The sequence below is a fragment of the Leptonychotes weddellii genome, chromosome 10 (assembly GCF_054177405.1).
Source record: "Leptonychotes weddellii isolate Sample4059 chromosome 10, ASM5417740v2, whole genome shotgun sequence".
Classification (NCBI taxonomy): domain Eukaryota; kingdom Metazoa; phylum Chordata; class Mammalia; order Carnivora; family Phocidae; genus Leptonychotes; species Leptonychotes weddellii.
This window is the reverse complement of record NC_138378.1, coordinates 76,674,874-76,699,597: the sequence shown is the minus strand read 5'-3', so window position 1 is coordinate 76,699,597 and position 24,724 is coordinate 76,674,874. Positions and strand designations below refer to the sequence as shown.

Here is a 24,724-nt window from a genome sequence, read left to right as displayed (position 1 = left end):
CAAGGAACAGTTACTTACATTAGGGAGGGAGGCAACAGGATGAAGTAAGAAAGGAGCTACACTTCTTTGAATATACATGTTTTTACAAGTGTGACTTTAGAGCCATGTAAAATGCCTTTTGTAACATAAATTAAAAAATGTAACCCTTAAAAATCAAAGATAAAATTAAACACGTGAACCTCAAAGGTAATCTACAAGGTAGCATAACTACTAAAGAACTATTCCAAGGGGGGAGGGGGGTTTATGTTATAAACGCAAACAATGAATCATGGAACACTACATCAAAAACTAATGATGTAATGTATGGTGATTAACATAATAAAAAAAGAAAAAAAAAAGAACTATTCCAAGTGACTTGAAAGTTCTGGGATTTAAATATATATCCTTACTAGGATATAGCCTACAGACAAAAACAAAAGCAAAGCTAAAAAAGTATTTTTTTTCTAAGACTTTATTTATTAATTTGACAGAGAGAGACACAGCAAGAGAGGGAACACAAGCAGGGGGAGTGGGAGAGGGAGAAGCAGGCTCCCCGCTGAGCAGGGAGCCCGATGTGGGGCTTGATCCCAGGACGCTGGGATCATGACCTGAGCCAAAGGCAGACGCTTAACGACTGAGCCACCCAGGCGCCCCGCTAAAAAAGTATTTTAAACTTTTTTAATAATCACATTGTTGGTTGTGGTCTTAGTATTGTTTTTTTTGATATACGTAAAGTGAGATACAGGTAAGCAATTTTGATAGTTGAATCCCATCAAGCTGATGTCCTTGAGAGATTTAAGAGAGAAAAGATAAAAACCTGAAAGTCCCAAATTTGAACCAGAAGTGTCAGTATGATAATAATGCACTTTATCATAAAAACAAACCCAGTGCTGTCCACTGAAAAGCAACAACTGAAACAGAAGCAATGACCATCTAAGGAGCCACTGTTCCTTATAGAAATGGCTGACTTCAGGTCTAAGGCAGAAAGTGTACAAGATGAGCCTGCAAAAAATCTGTATGTGGAGAGCAAAGAACCCATGAAAATAGTAGTGTCATGTCAAAAAGAATGAGCAGTCATATGAAAAAGGCCAAAAATATGACCATTTGAGCATCAATAAGGCTACTGCTGTAAAGGTTTGCAACACCCAATGTTAAAATTCATGAGTACAAGTTAATACCTAAATAAAAAGAATTTACCATACTCCGTGGGTGCCAAAACAACTCATTTTGAAAAAATAGTAAGTAAAGGAAAAGCATCAAATACTTAAGCCTTTCTTAAACAAAGGATACCACTGAGTAACCAAAGAGCAGATGAAAGAAATTTCTCTTTTCAGGAAGTGTTCCAGCTTATACAAGGAGAAATATACAAATTAAAATACCACCATTTTACAACCCCCAATGAATAAATATACATCTAACCTTTAAGCATCAACTTCTACTAAAATCCCAAAAAAAACTATCAGATATTTTGTGCCTGCTGTTCAAGAAAACCACATCACCATCTAAAGTATTTTTTTTTTTAAAGATTTTATTTATTTATTTGACAGAGAGAGACAAAGCGAGAGAAGGAACACAAGCAGGGGGAGTGGGAGAGGAAGAAGGCTTCCCGCTGAGCAGGGAGCCCAATGCAGGGCTCCATCCGAGGACCCTGAGATCATGACCTGAGCCGAAGGCAGATGCTTAACGACTGAGCCACCCAGGTACCCCTAAAGCAGTCTTAACAAAAAGAAAAAGAACCAAATTCTGATCACATTTCCATATTCAACTACAAATTCAAAAGATATCAGAGGACAGAGGAATATGCTAAAATTATACTACGGGGTTGCAATCAACAAATCCAAACTGTGAGGAATGCTTTCAGCAGTGCTTCTCAAACTATGTGATCAATCAGCTTAATTTTCCTTTCCTTTTTCCCCCCTAATTTCCAATCCATCACAGATTATTTTGTAAACTACAAATAAGTACAGAAACTTAAAACCCCATTTTTAAATTAGCATAACCAACAAATAGATAAAAAGTCACTGTCAAACTGCAATAAGGTTTCTAGACACTCAATTTCTGTACTTAAGTCAACATGAAGTTGCATACTTTGTGGATCAGCATTAGATTCCAAGACCACATTTTGAGCAGCACGGGTTTGTAGAACCAAATATCTCATTTCTTTATCTGAATTCCGAGAACATCCTTACATTAAAAATAATTTAAAAAACCTATCAAGCTAGTCAACAATATATGACTTTATTCAGATCTCTTCAGTAAAACAAAATAAAAATCATTTACAAAACATGAGAAAATTTGAACTGGATTTAAATAAGAAATATTTTTAATGATGTTATTACATTAAAAGAATCCTTATCGGGGCGCCTGGGTGGATCAGTTGTTAAGCGTCTGCCTTCATCTTGGGTCATGATCCCAGGGTCCTGGGATCAAGCCCCGCACCGGGCTCCCTGCTCAGCAGGAAGCCTGCTTCTCCCTCTCTCACTCCCCCTGCTTGTGTTCTTGCTCTTGCTGTCTCTCCCCTGTCAAATAAATAAAATCTTGTTATTAAAAAAAAAAAATCCTTATCTTTTAGAAACACATTATGAAATGTGTATGGGTAAAATGACATGCTGTGATTTCCTTTAAAATACAAGAGAAGTAAGGGTGGACATACATATATTTGGCTTTGAGTTGGTAACTGTTGAGACTACGTAATTAGCATATATGGGTAAGTTATCCTATTCTCTTCAATATGCTTGATATTTTCCACAACTGAATATTAAAATAAAAATTTAAGATTTTTAAAACCTGGCTTTTTTTTTTTTTTTTAAGAATTCAAAAGGAGTTTTGGAGAGGCAGCCAATTTTCATAGCATTCTGTGCCAGAAAGGGTAGTAAAACCTAAAAACTTTTATTAGAGGTGATGTTGAATGCAATCTTTTATTGCTTTGGTGTCTAGATGATGAAATAATAGTAACTTTAAAAACTGTTACACCCTTAACCAACCAGTTATGTGTAGCATGAATAAAGGAGGGAGATATTTCAAGGTTTTCTGAAAAAAGTGTACAACAATTCTAAAATTATATGCAAAGAGTCTATGTTTATTTTTAGAAAAACACAAAAATATTTTGTATTTGGAGCCTTAGGATAAAAATTCCCAGTCCTCCATACAGGAACATTATTTAATATGTATAGCTAACCATCAACACCTGTCACTAAAACAAAAATCACCCTTACCACTTTTAGGCTTTAGCAGTTCCTTTTATTCTAATATAGAATCCCAATTTTCACATAACTAATTTGGAAGAAATAAGAGTTTCCATTTTTTTTTAATTTTTAAAAAATTTATTTGAGAGAGCGAGAGCATGAGCTGGGGGGAGGGGCAGAGGGAGAGGGAGAAGCAGACTCCCCACTGAGTAGGGAGCCCTACGCAGGGCTGGATCCCCGGACCCTGAGATCATGACCTGAGCTAAAGGCAGACGCTTAACCAACTGAGCCACCCAGGTGCCCCTCACATTTAAATTTTTAAGATTAGATTCCAAGGTTGGTCCAGACAAGATTAAAGCTCATACGGTCTCTGGTTTTAAAAGCTTCCCCCTAAGGAAAAGATTCCTTAAAAAGTTAAGATTCTTACTTAGTCTGACTATGCTGCTTTACCTTGCTGGCACCTTATTCTCCAAACTTTTAATAGCTTTTCTCTCTCATTACCACACTCACCTATCAGGGATTTTTTATTTTTTTTTTAAATTTTTTTTTAAGATTTTATTTATTTATTTGAGAGAGAGAGAATGAGAGACAGAGAGCAGGAGAGGGAGGAGGGTCAGAGGGAGAAGCAGACTCCCTGCTGAGCAGGGAGCCCGATGTGGGACTCGATCCCGGGACTCCAGGATCATGACCTGAGCCGAAGGCAGTCGCTTAATCAACTGAGCCACCCAGGCGCCCTTTATTTTTAAGATTTATTTATTTGAAAGAGCACGCACAAGAGAGCAGGAGAAGGGGGTGAAGGCGAGCAGAGAGAGAGGGAGAGAGTCTTAAGGGTGCAACCTGAGCCAAAACCAAGAGCCAGATGCATAACCAACTGTGCCACCCAGGAGCCCCTCACCTATGTTTTAATTACAATAGACTCTTGGCATTCATAAGCCATCCCCCTCCCCACCCACCCCACTCCGTAGTCTATGGCATGTAGCAGTTTGTCATTTTGCTCAGGCTGTAGCTAAGCCCAAACTGAGTGTGCAATGAGTTTGGTGGCCAACAACAAGGAAGTTGCTGCTTTTTGTTCTTCACTCCACTCCTGCTCACTGTAAGGTAATGTGCTGTGATAGGAGTAAGAAATCTAAGAAAGTAGTAGTTTTTCATTTCCTTCCATTCACTCTCTGCTATTAACTGGTATACTCTCATCTTGGAAAAGCTGACAAATCTGGTATTAAAGCAATTCAAAGTCAGCAGGCCTACATCTGAAGCACGTCTAATCTAAAAATTTACAGTACAGGGCTGTGTCCTGCACCCAACAAGCCACTGAATTATTTTTTTACACCTTTACAACTTTTTACAAACATATTAAGTAATAATTTAAATGGTTTAAAAGCAACTGTAGGGGTCCACAGGAAGTAAAGGCTGCTTTGTCTTTGTAGTTTTTCAAGCTAATATTAAATGACTTGCTAGAAGCTACCTCAAATGGGTCCTGGCAGAAACAAATGTTACCGTGAGCAGGAAAAAAGATCTTCCTAACACACTGAAGACATCAAGCAGTTTTACTCAAACCAACCTGGGTTAATTATACATCATCTAATTTTATATCCAGAAATATTAGGAGATTTAAGAAATCTTTGACCTGTATATGAAGGGTTGGAGCAAAGTGAAACCCTGCTCTGCTATGACTTCCTGTAATACATGAAGAATCCCTAAACATCCCAAGTCACAGGAGTCTCCTTTCTGAAATCAGAGGCAAGCAAATCTTTAATAAATCAGCCACAAACACAAGAAAGTATTTTAAATATACAGTAGGAACATTTATTTTAACACTTCTAAAAGATATTTCTCCATGCCTGATGATTTGATATAAAAATCAAACCCATCATACTTTTCCCACCAGTCTTTCCACATCAAGGGCAATCAGAAATTTGTACAACATGAATATTTGCTTCTGAAACAAAAATTACAAATTAAGTGATAACAAAAATACACAAATCAAATGGACCCTAAACGAATTTCTAATGAAGTCTTTTCCCCTTTCCCCCCATCACCTAAAACTTCTTTCTTCAGCCTCATTCTGCTCCTTTTCCTTTCTTTGCTTGGCCATGAACTTCTGTTAAAAGCAATGTGCAATATAAAATATTTATTAGGTGTTGCTCTGCTGTGTATGAAAACATATCTAATATAGTTCACTGAATTTACAATTTAAAAGAGCCTGATCCTACAAAATAAAGATTAGAAACACAGTGCCTTACATTCTTTCCTTCCATTCACCAGTCATCTGATATTTATGCTATACCAGGCATTATGCTTGGTGCTTGGGGATTCAGTGGTCAACAAGATAGGTAAGGCCCTTTACCTCATGGAGCTTACACTCCAGCAGGGTAAGAGAAACAATAAAAGAATAAATAAATAAGACAAATTTTGGTGCTGGTAAGCACTATAAAGGAAAGAAATACAATAAGGTAAGTGACTGAGGTTGACCCTTCTTGGGGGTGGGAGGGAGTTTTGTACTTTTAGCTAGGTCTTTCTTAAGCAAAAGCCTTTCTGGGAAGCTGATATTTGAGTCCAGACTTAGCTAAAAGTGGGGAAGAGGCAGCTATCCAAGTGGGACTGGGAGAGGGCAAAGGAACAGAGATATTAAGGTGCAAAAGCAGCAAAGGGGCCTTTTATATGTATGAAAAAAAAGAAACTGAGAGCACCAGAAAAACTGAAACATAGTGAGCAATAACAGACAGTGAGGCCAGAGAAACAGAAAGGAATCAGATCATGTAGGGCTTTATAGACCTACAAGAAGTTTGGGTATTATTCCAAGTGTAATACAAAGCCAGTGGAAAATATGATGGAAAAATGACACAAAGTTAAGAGCATAGCTAGTATAGTATAATGGTTAAGGGTTTGAGGCTAGAATAAAACAGAGCTGGGTTAAAATCCTAGGTCTACCACTAACCAGCTATGTGATCTTGGGATTAGATACTTGGGTTTAGATACTCTTTAAGCCTGTTTTCCTCACCTTTAAAACTGGAATGATTAAAAAATAAATAAATAAATAATAAAAAAATAAAACTGGAAAGATAGCATCTACCTCATAATGTTGATGGCGGGAGGGGATTAAATAAGCTTCCAGCAAATAACAACTCAATGAATGTTAGTTGAGTGTTGGTGCCACAAATTCAATTTAGAGGATATATAAAACAACTCTCAAACGTTCGGAAGGAATCAGAACCACTGCTTCAACTATAGCTAATGATGATTCTCTAAAGTAGCACCTCCTAAAGATGAGTACAACTTAAAAGGGGGGGGGGTACAACTTAAAAGGGGTTGTCATTAAATCAGTTTAGGAAATGGGTTAAGTAAAGTTAAGCAGATTCTGACTAGGTAATTCACAAATTTTAATATGCTATATGTCCGACGCTGCAAGAGGCCTCAGAATACATGGTTTCCCACACTTTAATGGAGAGTTATATGGGACTAGTTGTCTGTACAATCTACCCTGGGGGATGCTGCGAGAGGAAAAGGAATAAAGACTAGAAGTTCCTGGCAAGGTACAGTGAAGACTGTACTTCTGAATTGTAGAGGGATAAACTGGCACCAATCTTCAAAAGTTCTCCCGAAGGGAAAGAATATACATTCTGGGCAAACACTTAAGTAGTTTAATTATACCACCTGAAGAATTTTATGAGGTGTTAAGAAAAAAAATTTACCTCTGTATTTTGCTTATGACGTGTACTCTTGCAGTGATTTGTCATTGCTTTTTCACCTGAGTAGAAGAGGGAACAAATTGGACAGAAGAATCCAGCCTTCGGTACAAGAAAGTCTAAATCTACAGGACAGGAAGAGGGGGAAGAGAAAGGAGGAAAATTAATATCTATAGCTGTGTTAATCAATTTAGCTAAACATGACAAACATGCTAATCATAGTATATACTTATATACAAACATGCTATATACTGCTATGTATCTAGGGATCAAGAGCAATTAAGCCTTTAATCACAGAACCGAGGGCTTTATTTTTTAACAAATTCTGTAATATTCCAGAGCCTCCAGGATACCATGAAATTTCTTCAGAATAGCAATTCGTTTGAAAAAGAATCTAATGGTGTTTTTGAAATGAATGCCTTTGGAATCCCATTAAAATAAAAGAAGAAAAAAAGAGGCAGAACGATGGGCAACTGTTTGCCTGAGGACGCTGAGTAAACAGATATGGTGCTCCTTTAGCTCATTTTAGCGGGCCACAGTTTGCTAGCTAAGCTTTTCAGCATGTTTACTGAAATTTCCGCCTGGGCAAGTATAACTTAGTTCTTACCACAGGAGCAAAGAAAGTACCAGGAATAAAAGAAAAGACTTATCCCAGACTTTTAAGAATGAAAAAAAAAAAAAAAATCCTTGCCAGGTCATCTAAACACTTACTATGGTACCAAATTTTTATTTCATATGGGTAAGGAAAAATGCCATGTTTACTTTACCTTCAGGGACATCAGGTACCACTGATTTCCCTAAAGAAGAGTCCTCAATCTTCTTACGTTTTCGTTCTGGTTCTGAATCCTTTAATCCAGATTCGTCATCAACTAAAATCATTAAATTTTTCAAGGAAAAGAAATTATTCACAATAGATTTACAGCCTGTAAAGCTAACATCAGATAATCCCTGCATACAAAGTTTAATTTATGGCTCATCTCTCTAAGTAAACCTTCCTTGGCTAATCCCACTGGACCACTCTTCCAAGATTCTTGGATGTTAGGAATAAATGGACTAAAGCTAATAGCATATTTTATTTATACATTGTTCTCGAAAGAATTTCAAGAGTAATGGAAGAAGTTCAAGTTCTATAATTACTGTCAAAAGTGTATGTAAAGGGCTGGGTAGGAAAGAGTGTGGACTGAGGAGGAAAGGACGTGGGCAGAAAATAATTCTCATGCCCTTGCACTGAGGCCCACCCAATCAAGAAAAACTGAGCCTAAACTGACAGAGATCCCTGTCCAACAGAATCACAAGTGACATCACAAATGTTCAAGTCCAGCAAAGTAAATCACATGTGAGAAACATTCAGTGTTGGCAGACTCTGCATAATATGATCTTGGGGAAGACAAGAACGGAAACTGGTTCCAAGCAATCCTGGTTACCCTCAGGAGCTGTAACACCTTACTATTACATGGTAACTGACAAGTCCCTTTCACATATATACCCTTCATTTAGCTTTTATCTCATGTGAGATAGGCAGGTCAAATCATTATTCTTATTTCTTCATAGATGGAGAAAGCAAAACCAAGACAACCAACCAAAATCAAAACTAAGAAACTGGTATGCCCAAGACTGCAAGGCTTTTAAGTAACAGAGGCTAGAACCAAAGTTTGTGACTTCAAGTTCAGTGCTCTCTTCATGCAACTGGGCCACTCTTCAACAAATCTGAGGGGATGGACAGGAACCATGAAATCATTATTTATTCCTCTCTTATTCCTTGTGTTTTACTGGTCCTAAAGAGTCGATTAAAAAAAGGCTATCTCCCTTTTCTTGACCTGATTAAAATAGCCTCTAGTCTCTTCCTACAAAAGTTTATTCCCTCATCAGAATAACTAATAAATCTTCTTAAACATATTTGCTCCTGCTACTCCAAAGGGATGTTTATAATAATAAATATGTATTATATATAATCATATAATAATTATTTAAATAGGGGGACCTGGGTGGCTCAGTCATTAAGCGTCTGCCTTCAGCTCAGGTCATGATCCCAGGGTTCTGGGATCGAGCCCCAGGTCGGGCTCCCTGCTCGGGGGGAAGCCTGCTTCTCCCTCTCCCACTCCCCCTGCTTGTGTTCCCTCTCTTGCTGTGTCTCTCTGTCAAATGAATAAATAAAATCTTCAAAAAAAAAAAAAGGTCTTTCTTTAAAAAATAATTATTTAAATAGATTAGAACATTTATTTTACATTTAAAATTGTTTATAAAATTACTTTTTCTTCAGCTATGTCCTTCTGTCAAACATATTGTCCATTAACAGAAATAAACTGTTATATAAGCAGTAAATAAGTCACTTGTCTCTATTTTTTAGTTGAGATGAGGCAGTTCTAAGAAAGCTGGTAGTTGCAAACAGAAATCCTAGAGGTAAAATACCCTCATGAAATTAGGAGCTAATCAGATTTACTGAAGTAATTTAGATTACTAAACCACTACCTATGGCTTGGTATCAAGGAGAGGTTAGGGAGAAGAAGAGACAAAGAAGGAAAGTACCCACTTGGCCATGGGAGACAGCTTCAAGAAAGAACACATGATCAAGTAACACATAATGCAGAGACGTCAAGTAAGACTGAATTAGGAAGAAAAAAACCTTAATAAATCAAGTTTGATAACAATCCAATGGGGGTCTCTTTATCAACATAAATTTCAGGAAGGTGAGAAAAAAAAAAATTTCAGGAAGGTGGTTTAGAAAGAAGCCAAAATACATTCAGTTCATTGAGATGAAGAAGTGAAAACAGGTGATTCCTTCCAGATACTCTGCCCTGAAAGGAAAAAGAAGAGTGGGAGCCAGAAGGATTCCAAGGTTAAGGGCATGGTTTTTTTAATGGGAAAGACCTGACCAAAATATTTTGTATGTGTGGTACCAAGGAAGATAAAACACAAGCTGGCAGAGAGTGGAGATGCTGTATTTGCCCTGGTAAATGGAAATAAAAGTAAGGTTATCCAGGGAGGAATGAGCTGGGTAAAGTAGTATATGATACAAAGGGGGAAAAGACTTACATTACACCTGGTTAGGAAATGGGAAAGAAAGAAGTGGGGCAGCACTGAGGGCCCAGCTGAAATCAGATTCAATGAACTTGGAATGAATCGCAGTTGGTAGTTTTTCCTTAGCGAGGACAGGACAGAAAAGCAAGAGGGCAAGGAGGGTGCATCAAGGACAATGTACAAAGGATCTCTTGTAGTGCTATTTAAGTCATCCTAGCTTGATTTTTCGCTTTAACTCTCTGAATCAATTAACTTGAGATCTGGAACTGTGTGCTTTTTTTCCTACCCTTTTATTAATTTTGCTATGAATATAATGGACACAATGACAAATATTTGCTGAGGGACTAAAGTACTGTCCCTTACTAGACACTGGTCCATATTGGTTTCAACATAAATTTTATCAATGTTAAGACATCTTGTTTCATTCATTGGCTGGCTGCATGGCAGCCTCCATAAAGCAAGGAATCTGGGTCCACAAATAAAAGAGCTGGTTAAGCAATGATTTCTACTTGATGCTGCAACATGGTCAGAATAATCTTTCCCGTATATCATTTCCACAAATTTGTCATGTTCTATTATCACATTCTATCACAAAAGGGATTGCCTTATTCTGTTATTCCATTCCATTATGTTCCATTATCTCTCAATTACAAAGACCAAAATCTTTATCCAGATAAGGCTGTTTCTCCCACCCCCACCCCTACTATAACTTCACTGTTTTTCTACTTTTCTTCTTAGATGGTAGACCTTTGGAACTTCAACCACTACCTTGTGTTGTGTTACTCTCTACTCTCCTCCCCACTTCCATCAACCCTGCTTTACCTTCACTAATTTGGAAGGCCTCTTCACCTTTCATTGGGTCTGTCGCAACAGCTTTTTCCGATGGTGGTGTTTTCCCAATTCTAACTCTCTTGGTTGGCGTTTTAGCTTTAAAGAGAAAGTCTAATTTATTGCTATAGTAATAGCATTCCATTCTTAGTTCAGAAGTTATTTTGATTTCCCCTAAAGTGAGCTAAACCTATTACTCTAATACAATCAAAATATTACTTAAAAGTGAAACAGCACCTTCACAAATTTTTCTAAATCCTAAATCTGAGGAAAAACTGGGAGGCAGTCCGGTATAATATCATTCTACTAATCAAAAGCTGTGTTTTCCAGTAACACAAATATACCCTTTTCATTCTAATTTGGGCACTGTAGTTTGCTTTCCAGATTTGTCGTCTTTTTTTGAAGTATGATAACTTGGGACAAAGTCTGCTCTGTAATTAAAAGAAATCTGTAAACTTGTACACATTCCTTTGGAAAATATCACAGGCCATCACTATTTGTTGACTTCTTTTATCAATACAGGGACAATTATGAGTAATGCTGCAACATAAATTTTTATAATTTTAAATGTAATCCCCTCATAAAGCAGAAAATTACCGCTTCTAAGTATCTACCTGCTAAGTGTCTTTGAATCATGGTTTTCAGATCTTCTTCCATAACATTCTCACTTATTGAACCAACTTGGGAAAAGGCTTCAAGTTTCATCTTCCTTGTGTCCACAGCTCTCTTTTTTCTATCCCCTCTTTTATCTGTGGGACGGTCATTTTTGCTTTGTGCTAACTCAACTTTTAAATCACTGTCTCCATCTTCCTCCTCTCCAACTTCATCAACAGTAACAAAATTAAGCTCTTCTTTAAGGTTGTTAAAATCTGCCAGAGAATCTTCATCCTCTTCAGTTACTTCATCCAAAGTCACTAAATGCAGATCACTGCTGTCATCCTGTATTTCATCTACAGTAACTAAAGTAGAAGGGTCTTCAGGCACCTGGGAAGAAATGAACCCAATGGGATCCCTTCCAGTATTTCCCTCATCTCCTTTAGTATTTAAAGTGGCAAAACTTAAGTCAGCCGACTCACTTAAAGGTAGCTCCTCAACTTCTCCAATTTCATCCACAGTTACCAAGCGTTCTTGTTTGAGATCTTGCTCTTCAGCCACTGACAGTACAGTAACATCTTTAGGTTCACTGTGGGAAATGCAATCATCTTGATCAATTAACTCATCTAAAGTAAGAAGTGAATTTGAATTTTTTACCATTTCTTCCATATTTATTTCTTCTTCATCAATTACTTCATCCACAGTGACTAGAGCTTGTGCTAGGTGCACAGCTCCATCTTCCTCTTCCCCAATCTCATCCAATGTTACAAAAGATAATTCCCCCTCAACAACACGAGGGGCAGGAGTTTTCCCCTTCTTCTTCTTTAAGTTAAGTTCAGAGGAAGGGGCATTTTTGAGAGCTTCTTTTCTTTTTCCCTTTAGTGGGTTTTGCTTGGTTTGAAAAGGATTTACTTCTTCTATAACCTCATCCACAGTGACAAATTCATCCAAATTAAATGGAAATAATGGTTCCTGTTGAAGAGATTAAAAAAAAAAAAATCACAGAACCGTGAACAGAAACAATTACTGATAACTGGTTAGGCTCCAAATGGTCCCAGCAAATGTGCATGAAATATCATCTGTGAGAATTTCAGTGCAAATAAGTCTCCTATAGGCTATAAATTATTTTTTAAGGCTCCACAAATGAATTAGCTCTAATTCACAAAGTAAACACCTCCAAAGGTAAAATCCTAACAATATCAAACTAATTCCACCTTTACTTAATTTCAATTAAGATTACATTTCCTAAATGATGTACAAGTTCTGAAATACAAAGCACAAAAATACATTTAAAGCATTTATCAAACAATATAAAGCATTTATCAAACTACAATGTAAAAAATTTATTGTTCCCTATTAAATGATATCTAATAAGTGTTCTAGGAGACTTAATGGACTATTAGAAGCACCTCAAATGTAGCTAGAAAGTCAACAGCTAAGACTACACCACTGACCAATTAAGATATACAACATTAACATAAAGTTTCTATTTAGAGAAATTTATATGGAAAAATCCTTACTAAGACTTAATGCCAAATATAACTGCACTTGGGAAAAAAAACCCCACAGTATCTGTAATTTGAAAAATGGTGCCAATACTAAAGAACATAAATTCCCAGCAGGACTCCTACAAATTTAGTATGCTATCAATGATCAATTACTAGCATATATAATGACATTAGAACATACACCCAGTGATTTTGGGGGGAAGAAACAAGTAAGCATTTATACTATCAACTTATTAAGCCAACAGAAACATTATCCATACTTTTGCTTCTTAAACTACTAACATCTCTCCTCCGTGCCCTGATAAAATGACCAAAAAAATATTCTATGAATGGAAAAACCTAAAATATCAAACAACAACAACAAAAATAACACATTTATTTGGCAAGAGAACTTAGTACCAGGAAAACAAATCTTAGAGCCCATCCAGTTAGGTTAAATTGAGCCATCTCAAAGAGGACCACCTATTCGGAAGTTTAAGGACTTTAGCCAAACACCAGTCTCCTTTAACACGTATGATTCTATTGTGTTTATAACCTATTGCTGTAAATAGGAGATTGGAGGGATTTTTCTACTCTAATTCCCTTCCTGCCCCTGCATAACTTTTTGCCCTGCACCATGAACACAAACAATTTAACCTAGCTCAAGGTCAAAAAACAAATTGGCGGTAGGGTCAAAAATAAAATATCTCATTCCTGTCCCTTGCTCTGTTATCAAATTATTATAGGAGAGACACTAGTTATAAGACAGATGAACTCTTCTGTGGAAGGATAGGATAGAAGGCTTATTAGTGTTAGTGAACTGTTTCTTACCTCTTTAGATTTGGAACTTCTACCTGTGGTGCTTTTAGGATTCTTTGTGTTTTGCCCAGCCAAAGCCTGAAATATTAAGTAAAAAATACAGAAAAATAGAATTTACAATTTTGTTATTAATGTTAGTTTTTAAAAAAGAATGCGAACACCAAACAATATCCAAACACATTCAATTATGCAAATAGTTAACAGGTATTCCACACTAAGTCAACAATCATTTTAACAACATAGGCATCATCTCTGTAAGTTGTAGGTAAATTCAGTTTTACTGATCTTTTCTTCCCTATACCCATCAATGTCTAAGTTGGGCAATCAGTAAGCTGATAAAGGAAGCTTCAATTTAAACGAGAAAACGGTTTCCCATTCAGAAGCAGAGTGGTAAATCACCTCAGGAGAGTCACTGCAGACTTTTTTTTTTTCCTTTAAACCACACTTGTATTTCTGACCACATTTTATCCAAATAATGCTTTTCAAACCTGTTAATAAATTACAAACATGAGCTTTATTTTTCTAAACGTCTATTGGCTTAAGTCAGTGGAATCATTAAGAGAAATGGGAGCTTGGGGGTGGAGTGAGGAGATGGAAGTACAAAACAAGATTACATCTCCTACTCCAAAGTTACAACAGCAGAGCTACTCATTTCAAAGATACACTGAGCCATTCTTCCTACCCTCCTCACCTTGTTGTTGCTGTCATGCCGTTTCATGACCGAAGGTCTAGCCTCTGTTTCCTGAGACTGTTTTGTAATAAAATTGTAATCCAGTTCAGAATCCTTGCCTTGCAGGGCTGAGATCCTTCCACTGCCTCCTCTGGTAACACCGCTCTGAGTGGGTTTCAATTTATTGCTTTCAGCCAAGCCTGACCTGGCACTTGTAGGTTTAAGGAGACCCGATTCCTTGGCTGAAAGTTTCTTTTCAGCATTTATTTGATCTCTGAGTACAGATTTCAGAAAACTTTTCTGGTTTTCGGATTTTGAAGCTGTCACTTTTGCCTTTGGAGAAGAGACCATACCAGCTTTGATGCTTGATTTAGTGCTAGATGTATTTGATACAGCCAACATACTAGTTTTACCAGTTTCATCAGGCTTATTGGCCTGACCCATTCCTTTACTGGGGTATGCCTTGGTCACAGCATTTTCTGCAGGCTTTTCTTTCATTGCTGCCATGATCTTTTCCAACTTCTCTGCAACCATCCTAGCATCATTCTTTTCAGCCTTCTCTGTTCCTATTTGCAGATCCATTCTGGTTTCCTTACTATTAAATTCATTTTCCTCCTTTTCATCCATGTTACTTTTCCCAGAAATTCCCTTTTTGCTCACTGCCTTCTCATCCCCAGTGGAAATTCCTGGTATCAGGGCCACAACACAAGTAGATGGTACTATTTCTGAAACAGTTTCATGTTTGTCCACTTCAGCTACAGCTTCTATCATAGACTGTGTAATCCCAGAAAAGAAATCTTCTGCTTCAGATGGAGATTCTTCTAGAATTCCTTTGATGTTCCTTTCTTCTATAAATGGAGTGTCAGATGTTGATAATTCTGTTTCAGGGTTAATAATTTCTGCCTCTTCCTTCTCAAAGTCACTGGTATACACCTGCTGATTTAAAACACACTCCTCTACATTTTCAGTGAATAATTCAATACTGATTGGAGTGGATGCTACAAGAGGAATTTCCACTTTGACCTCTTCTCCTTGAGTTTCAACTTCCAATGTTTCAATAGCAAAGTCAGAGTCACACAGTACTTTTTCAGGTTCTTCCTCATAAGGTTCCTCCTGCTGTACAGAAGTTTCTGTTTCAACTTTGGGAACAGTTTCTTCTTCAACCTCACTAGGTTTAAGAGAGAGACTATCAGCTGCTGTTTGCACCTCACTTTCATCAACTGGACTGTTTTTCAAGTCAGGGCTAAAAGTATTTAAAAACAAACAAAAAAAGAACACAAACAAAACACAAACAAAAATCAAACTATGATGAGAATTCAACCATTATAAATAATCCTGCTGATGCCAACTGTTAAGACTTCCTGATGCATTAGTAATAAGCACTGGGAAATCCAGCCAATCGGCATTAAAATGGTTAAGATGTTTTGACATAAATAATGTAAGCAATATAAAATTTTAAGAGATCCTCCATTGCATTGAAGATTTTAGTTCAAAGGAAATAATGGCAAAAATCTGACCACTGATATAATTCTTATGACCAATTTTTCCTTCTGTGTTACATTTGCACTAGACATGAGGAGGCTGAACATGAATCTGAGACATTTCAAATTATTAAGATCTCCCCAACAGTGCTTACTGAAATAATATGTGTATATAGTTCTACAATGTAACTAAAAGTCCATGCATTGAAATTTAAAATTTTAAGTGAATCTTACCTAAAATGAACAGAAACAGAAAATGGTAAGGAGAAAAGACTATACTCCTAACCATGTGAACTTTTTTTAAGATGTGAGACAATTTGTTTTTCCCAAGAGCTGTATTTAATAACGACACCAAAAAAAACCTTTCTTTGGAGGTATCTTTTAAATACTCTATTGGATTTAAAGTTAGAGGCAAAACCGATAGAATCACCTTAACATAAAGTAGGTGCCTCTGGCTACCTGAGTGAGAAGGTATATATTAAAAAGAAATTGTTCCAGTTACAGAGAATAACTTAGACTTCCAATACATAATTTAAAGTTTTAAGTAAAATTATTCAGAAGAAATGAAGAAAATACATGGCAAGTACATGCAATTGATCTTATTTCATTGTGGTCTTCCCAAATCCAAGGTAAACAAAAGTGTGTATGATTCTATAATTCAACTTCTTTCATTGAGACAGAGACAGAATAAACTGTTTTTATATTAATGTTCCATAGATCAGAGGTTATCTTGAAGAGTGACAAGGAAAATCTTAGCTTCCAAAACAATGTCCAGCATGCTGTCAATACAGATCAAATTTAACAAATATATTCACTTATTACATTAGAAGCACCCGGTTAGAGGAAGACACCAGAAAGTGATGCATTTCAACACCTCATAGTAAAGAATACTGGTTTTTTTCCTCCTAGTTTTCAAGGAAGGAGGGGATGAGACATCCCCTTGATAGGCTTCCCCAAAGAGTGGCCATAATATCCTTTAGTTAATGCAAGGTGATGTGTATCTGTGTCCCGAGGTGTTAATATTTCAAAACTTTGGAAAAAGTTAAGTGCTACCATATAAGGGTCTACACTTGATCTTAGCCAAAAGGCCGAGAAGCGATCCATATCAGGGTCTAATCATTTGAACCAGTAAACTGGTCTTCCCCGCGGAAGATGGTTAAGTTTAAACTTCCAAAGGAGATCTAAGGCATCAGAGAAACACCTCTTGATGAAAAGTTATAGAGGTAAAGAGTTTGAGGAATTTATTTAAGTTCAACAGTCGGTAACCATAAACCTTAATCAGTATGTATTCTACTCATTTGTATAAGCTTCCTTGGTATACTGAAAGGGTTTAAAACTTTTATTTGAAATTATTCACATCCCTTATATTCAAAAATACCAATGGCTGATTTTAAGTGTTCCAAATTCTTAGAACTAGTCAGAATAAAATTTGTGGCCAGGCACAAATATGACAAAGATAAGAAGTTCTGACATTCAGTTATAGCAGTTATGTAAATAATACTTCTCAAATGTGAGCTTTTATTTTTAAATTATAAGACTTATTTCCAATAAGGAAGATTAAATTCAAATTCCTGCCTCATTACAGAACTGCACCATTAACCCTAAAGGCTTTATAAATTAGGGTTATACAAAAATACCAATCTACTCAGCTAGAAGGATAACTGGAGATTTTGATTCCTGGCTCTAGCAAGTCCTTCCCCTTTACCATATTTAAGTTTGTCAGTAGAAAAAGCTATTGTCTTTTATACGAAATGAATCACTATGCAGTTCCATACTTCAAACAGAGTATGGACCTACTTGAAAAAATGGCTTAATACAATGTTTTTTTGTCTTTTAAAATTACAGTGCTGGGGCACCTGGGTGGCTCAGTCGGTTGAGTGTCTGCCTTCGGCTTGGGTCATGATCCCAGAGTCCAGGGATTGAGCCCCGCATGAGGCTCCCCGCTCAGCAGGGAGTCTGCTTCTCCCTCTGCCCTTCACCCTGCTTGTGCACTATCTTAAGTAAATAAATAAAATCTTTAAAATAAATAAATCAAATAAAATTACAGTGCTTTCTTCACAGAATTCATTTACCAAAAATTAATATCTATTTTTCTGGCAAATATGGGAAAAAGTCTCCGTGTTCCTCAGGTTAGCCTGGAAAGTCCATTTGAGATGTAAAATAAATGAAATTATTAACACCAGAGTCAAAAAAAAAAAGTCTTTTAGAGATCAAAGGAAAACACAGTCATATTTTGGGAAATGCACAAAAAAGAAATAGGGAAGGCATTCAGAATATAGGTATCTAATTTCCACCCCTGGCCCACTTCCATTCCCCCATAATACCAGGGTTTCAAAACTCAAAAAAAGCTGGTGTGAGAACAAAGATTAATACCATACCCTACACTTTCTGAGAAACTTTAGACTGCAACTTAACAATACTGAAGATTAGCATTTATTTAAGAGGGCCACTGGGTACTTCCCAACATTGTTCTGGGTGAAAACTGCACCTTGCATCCTTATTTGGAACCTTAATCACATGATAAGTAAATACAGTTTACATGGAAGGGGATGAGAACAGGCAAAATGTAGATTATTATTAATATATCCATAGGAGATTTCCTTTAAGTAGGAAATATATTTAAAGACTTCACACTAATTATAAACAAAAGGATCACATTCATGATAAATCAGCACCTGCAAGTGCTTCAAAAACAAAAGCAACACAACAAGCACCAGTATTTTCCCAGGATCAGTTTACTCAATAAAGAAATGTGAAGTATTCAGGCCCCATCCCACGTATTTTTTTCTAATGTCATATAAGTCAGAAAAAACTGACTGCAAAATGGAAAGTATTAGTACGAGAATTTTTAAAATTAATTTTATAAGATTACCATAAAGAATCTCTGATTGGAAAGTCAAGATAATGAGAGGAAAAAAAGACCAGAACACAGACAAGAGCTCTTCTTGCAGACCTAAAACTATGTCAAATGCAATCTATAAAATGAGATTCCTCTATAAAATGAATTTTTGAAAAAGCCTACTCACTTAGCCAGAGTTACCGTGGTCAAACCGTAGGTCTATCTATATGACATGTAGCATTACCAGCCTATTGCCCTTTGTGGGCTTTTAGAGCCAACAGTGCTGTTGGTATTACTTTTAGACATGTGAACATAATTGATATGATGGTGTGCAACTTCATAAAAAGTCTGTGCTGGCATTTACAGCAAACCTAATTGCTTAAAGTTACCACCATATTTTAAAGCACTCTTAATCATCTTTATCATTTAAAAGCCTCATATAAGAATTACTAAGAAAAATCCATAAGACATCCTGCTTTTCAGGCATCTTAAAATTAGTGCATCAAAAAAAACAAACTTTCCATATTGAAACACTTTCAAAATGCTCTTTCAAACTGATAAGCTCTTACTACATTGACTCTAACAAATAAGAGCAAATCACTTAGTATCAAAGAGGGGAAAGAATTCTCAATCAGTGATTCCAATGAAAAGCAGTAAAAAGAACGTTATTAATTGGTGGGGTGAAGGTGGTGATAAAGGTGGTATTCACCAGGATGAAAAAGTTACTAAGAAGAGAGTGCACTATATGTGGTCAGAACAAGACTGTGAGTCACTGTGTTTACACCGAAGAACAAGTTTTCATCTTTCATTCAAGTTTTCATCCATTATTTTGCTTCCTTTCCCCCACTCCAGTTGTCTTCAAAAAGTATCAGAATACATACTGAATACCTTCTTTTTGGTTTTAAGTCAATGAAATTTTAAAAGACTATACAAAATGATTAAAATTTTATTACTGTGTTTAACAATTTTGGAATAGAAAAATCTAACAAGAATGTAATGCTGATAACGGAGTCGAGTTGTTCAAGAGTCCAGCAAAACATTTCATAAAGAAGTCATATTTATGTATTTAATTCAAACTGTGTTTACAAATTTAGTTTTTCTAAAAAATCAGTAAATAACTGAAAGAGACTAAAAAACAAAACAACGCTCAGTCAAAAAAAAAAAAAAAAACAAAAAACCACACACACACACACCCCCCGTAACATTCATATATATACACAAAATGGACATGAGAGATACAAATATTTTGCTACAGGTGAACAATTATCGTAAAGTACAGGAACAAAATTCAGTAATTAAATACTACGCAAAAATGTCAGCAAACTTAAAGCAACATACCTTTCTTTTCCTAGTTCTGGGTCTTTGTCAGCTTGAGCCTGTAACACAATTCCACATTTCATTAGAGGCTATTCTACCGGATTTTAAATATTTAACCCATCAATGCAATGAGTTCAGTTCTTAAAATCTAAGCTAAAAAAACAATATCACATCTTGTCCACATAACTATCAGGTGCTAGAATTATTTTCTTATTAGATAAGGAGCCCTAAGTTAGGTGATAGGGAATAACTGACACACAGCAATTAATGAGAAGAAAGTCTCCTTAATATTGATATAAATAAGAAACTCTTTCGGATGCTTGGGTAGCACAGTTGGCTGAGCGTCCAACTCTTGGTTTTGGCTCAGGTCATGATCTCAACGTCCTGAGATCAAGCCCCGAGTCAGGTTCTGCACTCAGACGGGAGTCTGCTTGAGATTCTCGCAGCCCCTCTCCCTCTGGTCCTCCTCCCGTGCATGCATACTCACACTCTCTCTCTAATAAATAAATACAATCTTTTAAAAAAAAAATTTTTTTTTTTAACTAAAAGCTTGGAAATGCTGTTTTTGAAGAATAAAAACAATCAAACCAAAATATCAACATCTTCATTGTGCAATTTTTATTTAAAAAGACTTCTATTTATAAGGGAGATTAGGTGACTTAAAAAGCTTTCTACTCACAACACTTAGAAGCGCTGAAGAAAATTTAACAATCTCTTTTTTTTTTTTTTAAGTAGGCTCCATGCCCAGAGTGGAGCCCAATGTGGAGCTTGAACTCACAACCCTGAGATCAAGACCTGAGCTGAAATCACGAGTCGGATGCTTTAACTAACTGAGTCACCCAAGCAACCCTAACAATAATCCTTTTAAACATACACACACACACACACACACACACCCGTAACATTCATATATATACACCTGATACATGTGTATGTATATATACACATAATATACCTGAACCACCAAAAAATCAATGTCCTACGGCCCAAAATGGAAGCAGAATTAAAAATTCGATGCCTAACATACCACGCACCAGTCCAGGCACTGGACACATCAGTGAACAAAACAGCAAAAACTGTCTGTTCTTTAAAGCTTATATATACTAGCTGTAGGCTTTTTCTCAGGGAATCGTGTGTGCTCTGAGTTGAGAATTATCTTTCTTTAGATATATTAAAAACTGAAAATTATACTTAAAAAAAATTGAATAATGTGCTTAGAGAGGATTTCTGGTGTGGGTGATGGGAGTCCCAGAGTAAATGCCTTCTTTACTGGGGCATTTTGCTGGGTATTCAGTCTACACTCTAATGATACATAACCAAAATTAAAGATGACAGCTGATAAGCCCCATCCATAATATTTACAAGCAGTCTTCCCATTCATGGGAAATGCTTATGCGGGGAGGGGTCCTCATGACAGCAGAGGAAATCTATACCAGGTACCAGTACAAGCTAACTTGCTTCTTTATTCATAAAGAGAAAAACAAATGCACAACAGAGAGCAAGATAAGGATACAAAATGGAATGAAGACATTTCAGACAATGAAATACTCCACAAAATCAGTATAGGTGCTACTTCCAGAAAGACAGAACATTAAAATTTAAAGTTAAGAAGTAATCAAAGAAATAGTAAGAGGAAGATCTTCTTCAGGTGAAGGAACACACTAATCTTTATAAATTCACTGAGTGCTCTAAAGCAGGATATATGAGTAAGTCCCAAACCAAGATAAAACCTTGCTCACTGGGCTAACCATACTGATCCTCCTTGGAGTTCCTGAATCATCAGATTTGTCCTTAAGGACTTAGCACTTGCCCTTCAGTTTAAAAACCTCCTCTCCTTGTTATTGTAGAGCTTGCTCTCTTACTTTGCTCAGGTCTCAAATAACTATTCCTCAGAGGGACTATCCCTGCCACTCTAAAATATACATTCCCCCCATCCATTACTCTCTACCCTTTTATCTTGATTGGTCTCCATAACACTTCATAGAATTTTTTAACCACCTAACATTGTGTGTGTGTGTGTGTATACACGTATAATCTTTTTATAGTCCATCTTCTCCACTAAAATATGAGCTCCTTGAGGACTAGGACATCAACTCCTCTATTTATCAATGTAATCCAATGTCTAAAACAGTGCTGGCATAGAAAAGGAATTAGACAGGTATTTGTTTAATGAACCAATCTATAAATGCTAAAAGTTTTCAAAGGAAAAAAATAAAATACATAACGATATGACTAGAATCAGCTTTCTCGGGGCACCTAGGTGGCTCAGTCGGTTAAGCATCTGCCTTCACTCAGGTCATGATGCCAGGGTCCTGGGATCAAGTCCCGCATCAGGCTCCCTGCTCAGTGGGGAGCCTGCTTCTCCCTCTGCCTCTGCCACTCCCCCTGCTTGTGCTCTCTCTCTTGCTCACTCTCTCTCAAATAAATAAAATCTTAAAAAACAATCAGCCTTCTCCTTAACAATACAGGTTAAGAGGCACCTGACTGGCTCAGTAGGTAGAGCATGCAACTCTTAATCTTGGGGTTGTGAGTTCGAGCCCCATGTTGGGTGTAGAGATTTATTAAAAATAAAATCTGTTTTTAAAACAAACAAAAGAACTACTACAGGTTAAGAAAAACAATGAAAGGAAAAACAATCTGAGCATAGAATTCTCCATCTAGACAAACTATCAATGAAATATGTAAGAGCAAAATAAAGTCAATTTCAAATATGCAGGGATTCAAAAAGTTTACTGTCCACACATACTTTCTGGGGGGAAATTATTTGATGATGTAATCTAACAAACAGAAAAGCGAACCAAGAGAGGAGGAGATAGAGAATCTAAGAAATAACAGAAATAACTCAGAAGAGCAATAAAAAGAAAATAAAGGTGTGTAAGTTGCTTTATGGAAACAAATGGCCATAAATTTAGAACAGGGAGCTTTAACAATAGAGTAGATTCTATTCAACAAATAGTAATAAATGGCCTGAGTAACATGAAGACACTCTTCCCTTTTCCTCTCAGCATCAATTGCCCTGCCACAATTGTACAGGAAAGCCATAATCCAAACACTGAAGAAAACAAAAACAGCATCATTTTGAAAAATGAATGGGGATATAAGAAAGTGACCTCCAAGTGTACAAGTTATGGACAGATGTGTATTTCCTTCTTTACAGATCCACTCTCATGCTCTTCAATTCTGTAGTAAGTATCTAACTAATCAAGGTATCAAAAATACAGATATTAATTTTCAGTACTTAGAATTAAGCCTTCATGCTTCATATGCAGAGTAACTATAGTTATACAACTAAAAGTTGCAATGTGTACCTTATTCAACTTACTGTAATTTAGACAAATTTACACTGCTCCATAAACCACGAAAATTGAAGTAGTGAATGAAACACGTTTTTAAAAGAAAGAATATCTAAACAGCATCATTTGTGCTCCTCTCCAACATTGTGGAGAGCCAATGTTTGGCTACTCTCCAACATTACAGGTAAAAAAATGAATGGGGGGTGCCAAAGAATAATATAAGGATGTTAATTAATTAGCTCATTATAAACGTAAATTAAAAACTGTTATTTTAAAAATCGGGGGACAGGATTTATTTCCATTTCCTAGTCTAGCTTAGGCTTTCATTACTTCTCATATAGACCATTATAATACCTTGAAATTAGTCTACCTGCCTCAACCATCAATTTACCATTTGTTAAATGAATATAATGAACATGCTAAAGATTATAAGGCTAGCTAAGTCTACAGTAAAGATTATGTGGGGCTAAGTCTACAGTAAAACAATGTGTTTTTCAATTTAATAAGCCATAAGAACAAGGTTCTGAGTAAAAGCTTGGGAAGTAAAGTATCGTTCAGGCAGACATTTTCTATAATTATTTGTTTCATTTTCTTTAAGTCTAAAAATTCAGGACTGTATTTTTTAGAAGAAAAATTTCTGTATCATCAGTGTTTACTATAATTCTGAACAAAGTAATAACTTCAAAATATCAAAAACACAAATTTTTTAAAATACCATGTACTGTTGAGAGAAAAAAAATGCTAAAAACTTCCGAATTTTTCCTGAAATTATCAGTTTAAACAAGCCACTCAAATCTGTGCTGAAATCAGTACCTCTCATGGGGCACCTGGGTGGCTCAGTCAGTTAAGCGTCCGACTCTTCTTTTCGGCTCAGGTCATAATCTCAGGGTCATGAGATAGAGCCCCGTGTTGGGCTCCGCACTCAAGAGGGAGTCTACCTGAGGATTTTCTCTCTTCCCCACCCTCAGCCCCTACCCCCGTTCTCTCTCTCTAAATCTTAAAAAACAAAACAGTACCTATCATTATGCATTTACTTAGAATTTTCTTTTTCTTGAGCTAGCACAAGATTTTTAGCATATTAATAAACAAAAAACATGCAGACACCAAATATAGGCCCCATTATTTACCTCCTGTTATGGAGATAAAAATGAAACTATTAGAAAGAGAAAACATCTGGGGCGCCTTGGTGGCCCGAAGGCTCAGGTCATGATCCCAGCATCCTGGGATCGAGCCCCACATAGGGCTCCTGGCTCAGCAGGGAGCCTGCTTCTCCCTTTCCCTCTGCCTCTCTCCCTGCTCATGCTCTCTCTCTATCTCTGTGTCTCAAATGAATAAATAAAATCTTAAAAAAAGAGAAAATATCTGAGTCTGAATTTCATTCTTACAAAGGCAGATTACTTATAGTTTTCATACATGTATTATTACTGTGTAAGCCAATAATGTGTAAAATCTTATGTCTTATACAAGAGTTTATAATAAAGAAAAGACTAAGTAAACTTCTATCAGGAGGCAGCCAAAACGGACTCAAAGT

General features: G+C 36.4%; 1 protein-coding gene and 1 pseudogene across 11 annotated transcripts in view; both read right to left on the bottom strand.

The window, feature by feature from the left end:
- Window positions 1-3,899: 3,899 nt before the first annotated feature.
- The window catches only part of ZNF638 (zinc finger protein 638), a 96,345-nt gene continuing 75,520 nt past the window's right edge, over window positions 3,900-24,724 (bottom strand). For 8 of the 11 annotated variants that reach the window (XM_081833652.1, XM_081833659.1, XM_081833653.1 and 5 more), the window contains 8 exons: window positions 19,922-19,959; window positions 14,285-15,506; window positions 13,606-13,671; window positions 11,308-12,259; window positions 10,688-10,807; window positions 7,615-7,716; window positions 6,854-6,972; window positions 3,900-5,262 (listed from right to left, as the gene is read on the bottom strand). In XM_081833652.1, the coding sequence (XP_081689778.1) occupies window positions 5,197-5,262; window positions 6,854-6,972; window positions 7,615-7,716; window positions 10,688-10,807; window positions 11,308-12,259; window positions 13,606-13,671; window positions 14,285-15,506; window positions 19,922-19,959 (2,685 nt within the window). In that variant the 3' untranslated portion in view covers window positions 3,900-5,196. The remainder of the gene's footprint in view (window positions 5,263-6,853; window positions 6,973-7,614; window positions 7,717-10,687; window positions 10,808-11,307; window positions 12,260-13,605; window positions 13,672-14,284; window positions 15,507-19,921; window positions 19,960-24,724) is intronic. The other 3 variants (XM_081833657.1, XM_081833655.1, XM_081833658.1) reach the window with 3 other exon arrangements.
- On the bottom strand, window positions 16,700-16,844 carry LOC115943594 (U2 spliceosomal RNA; annotated as a pseudogene).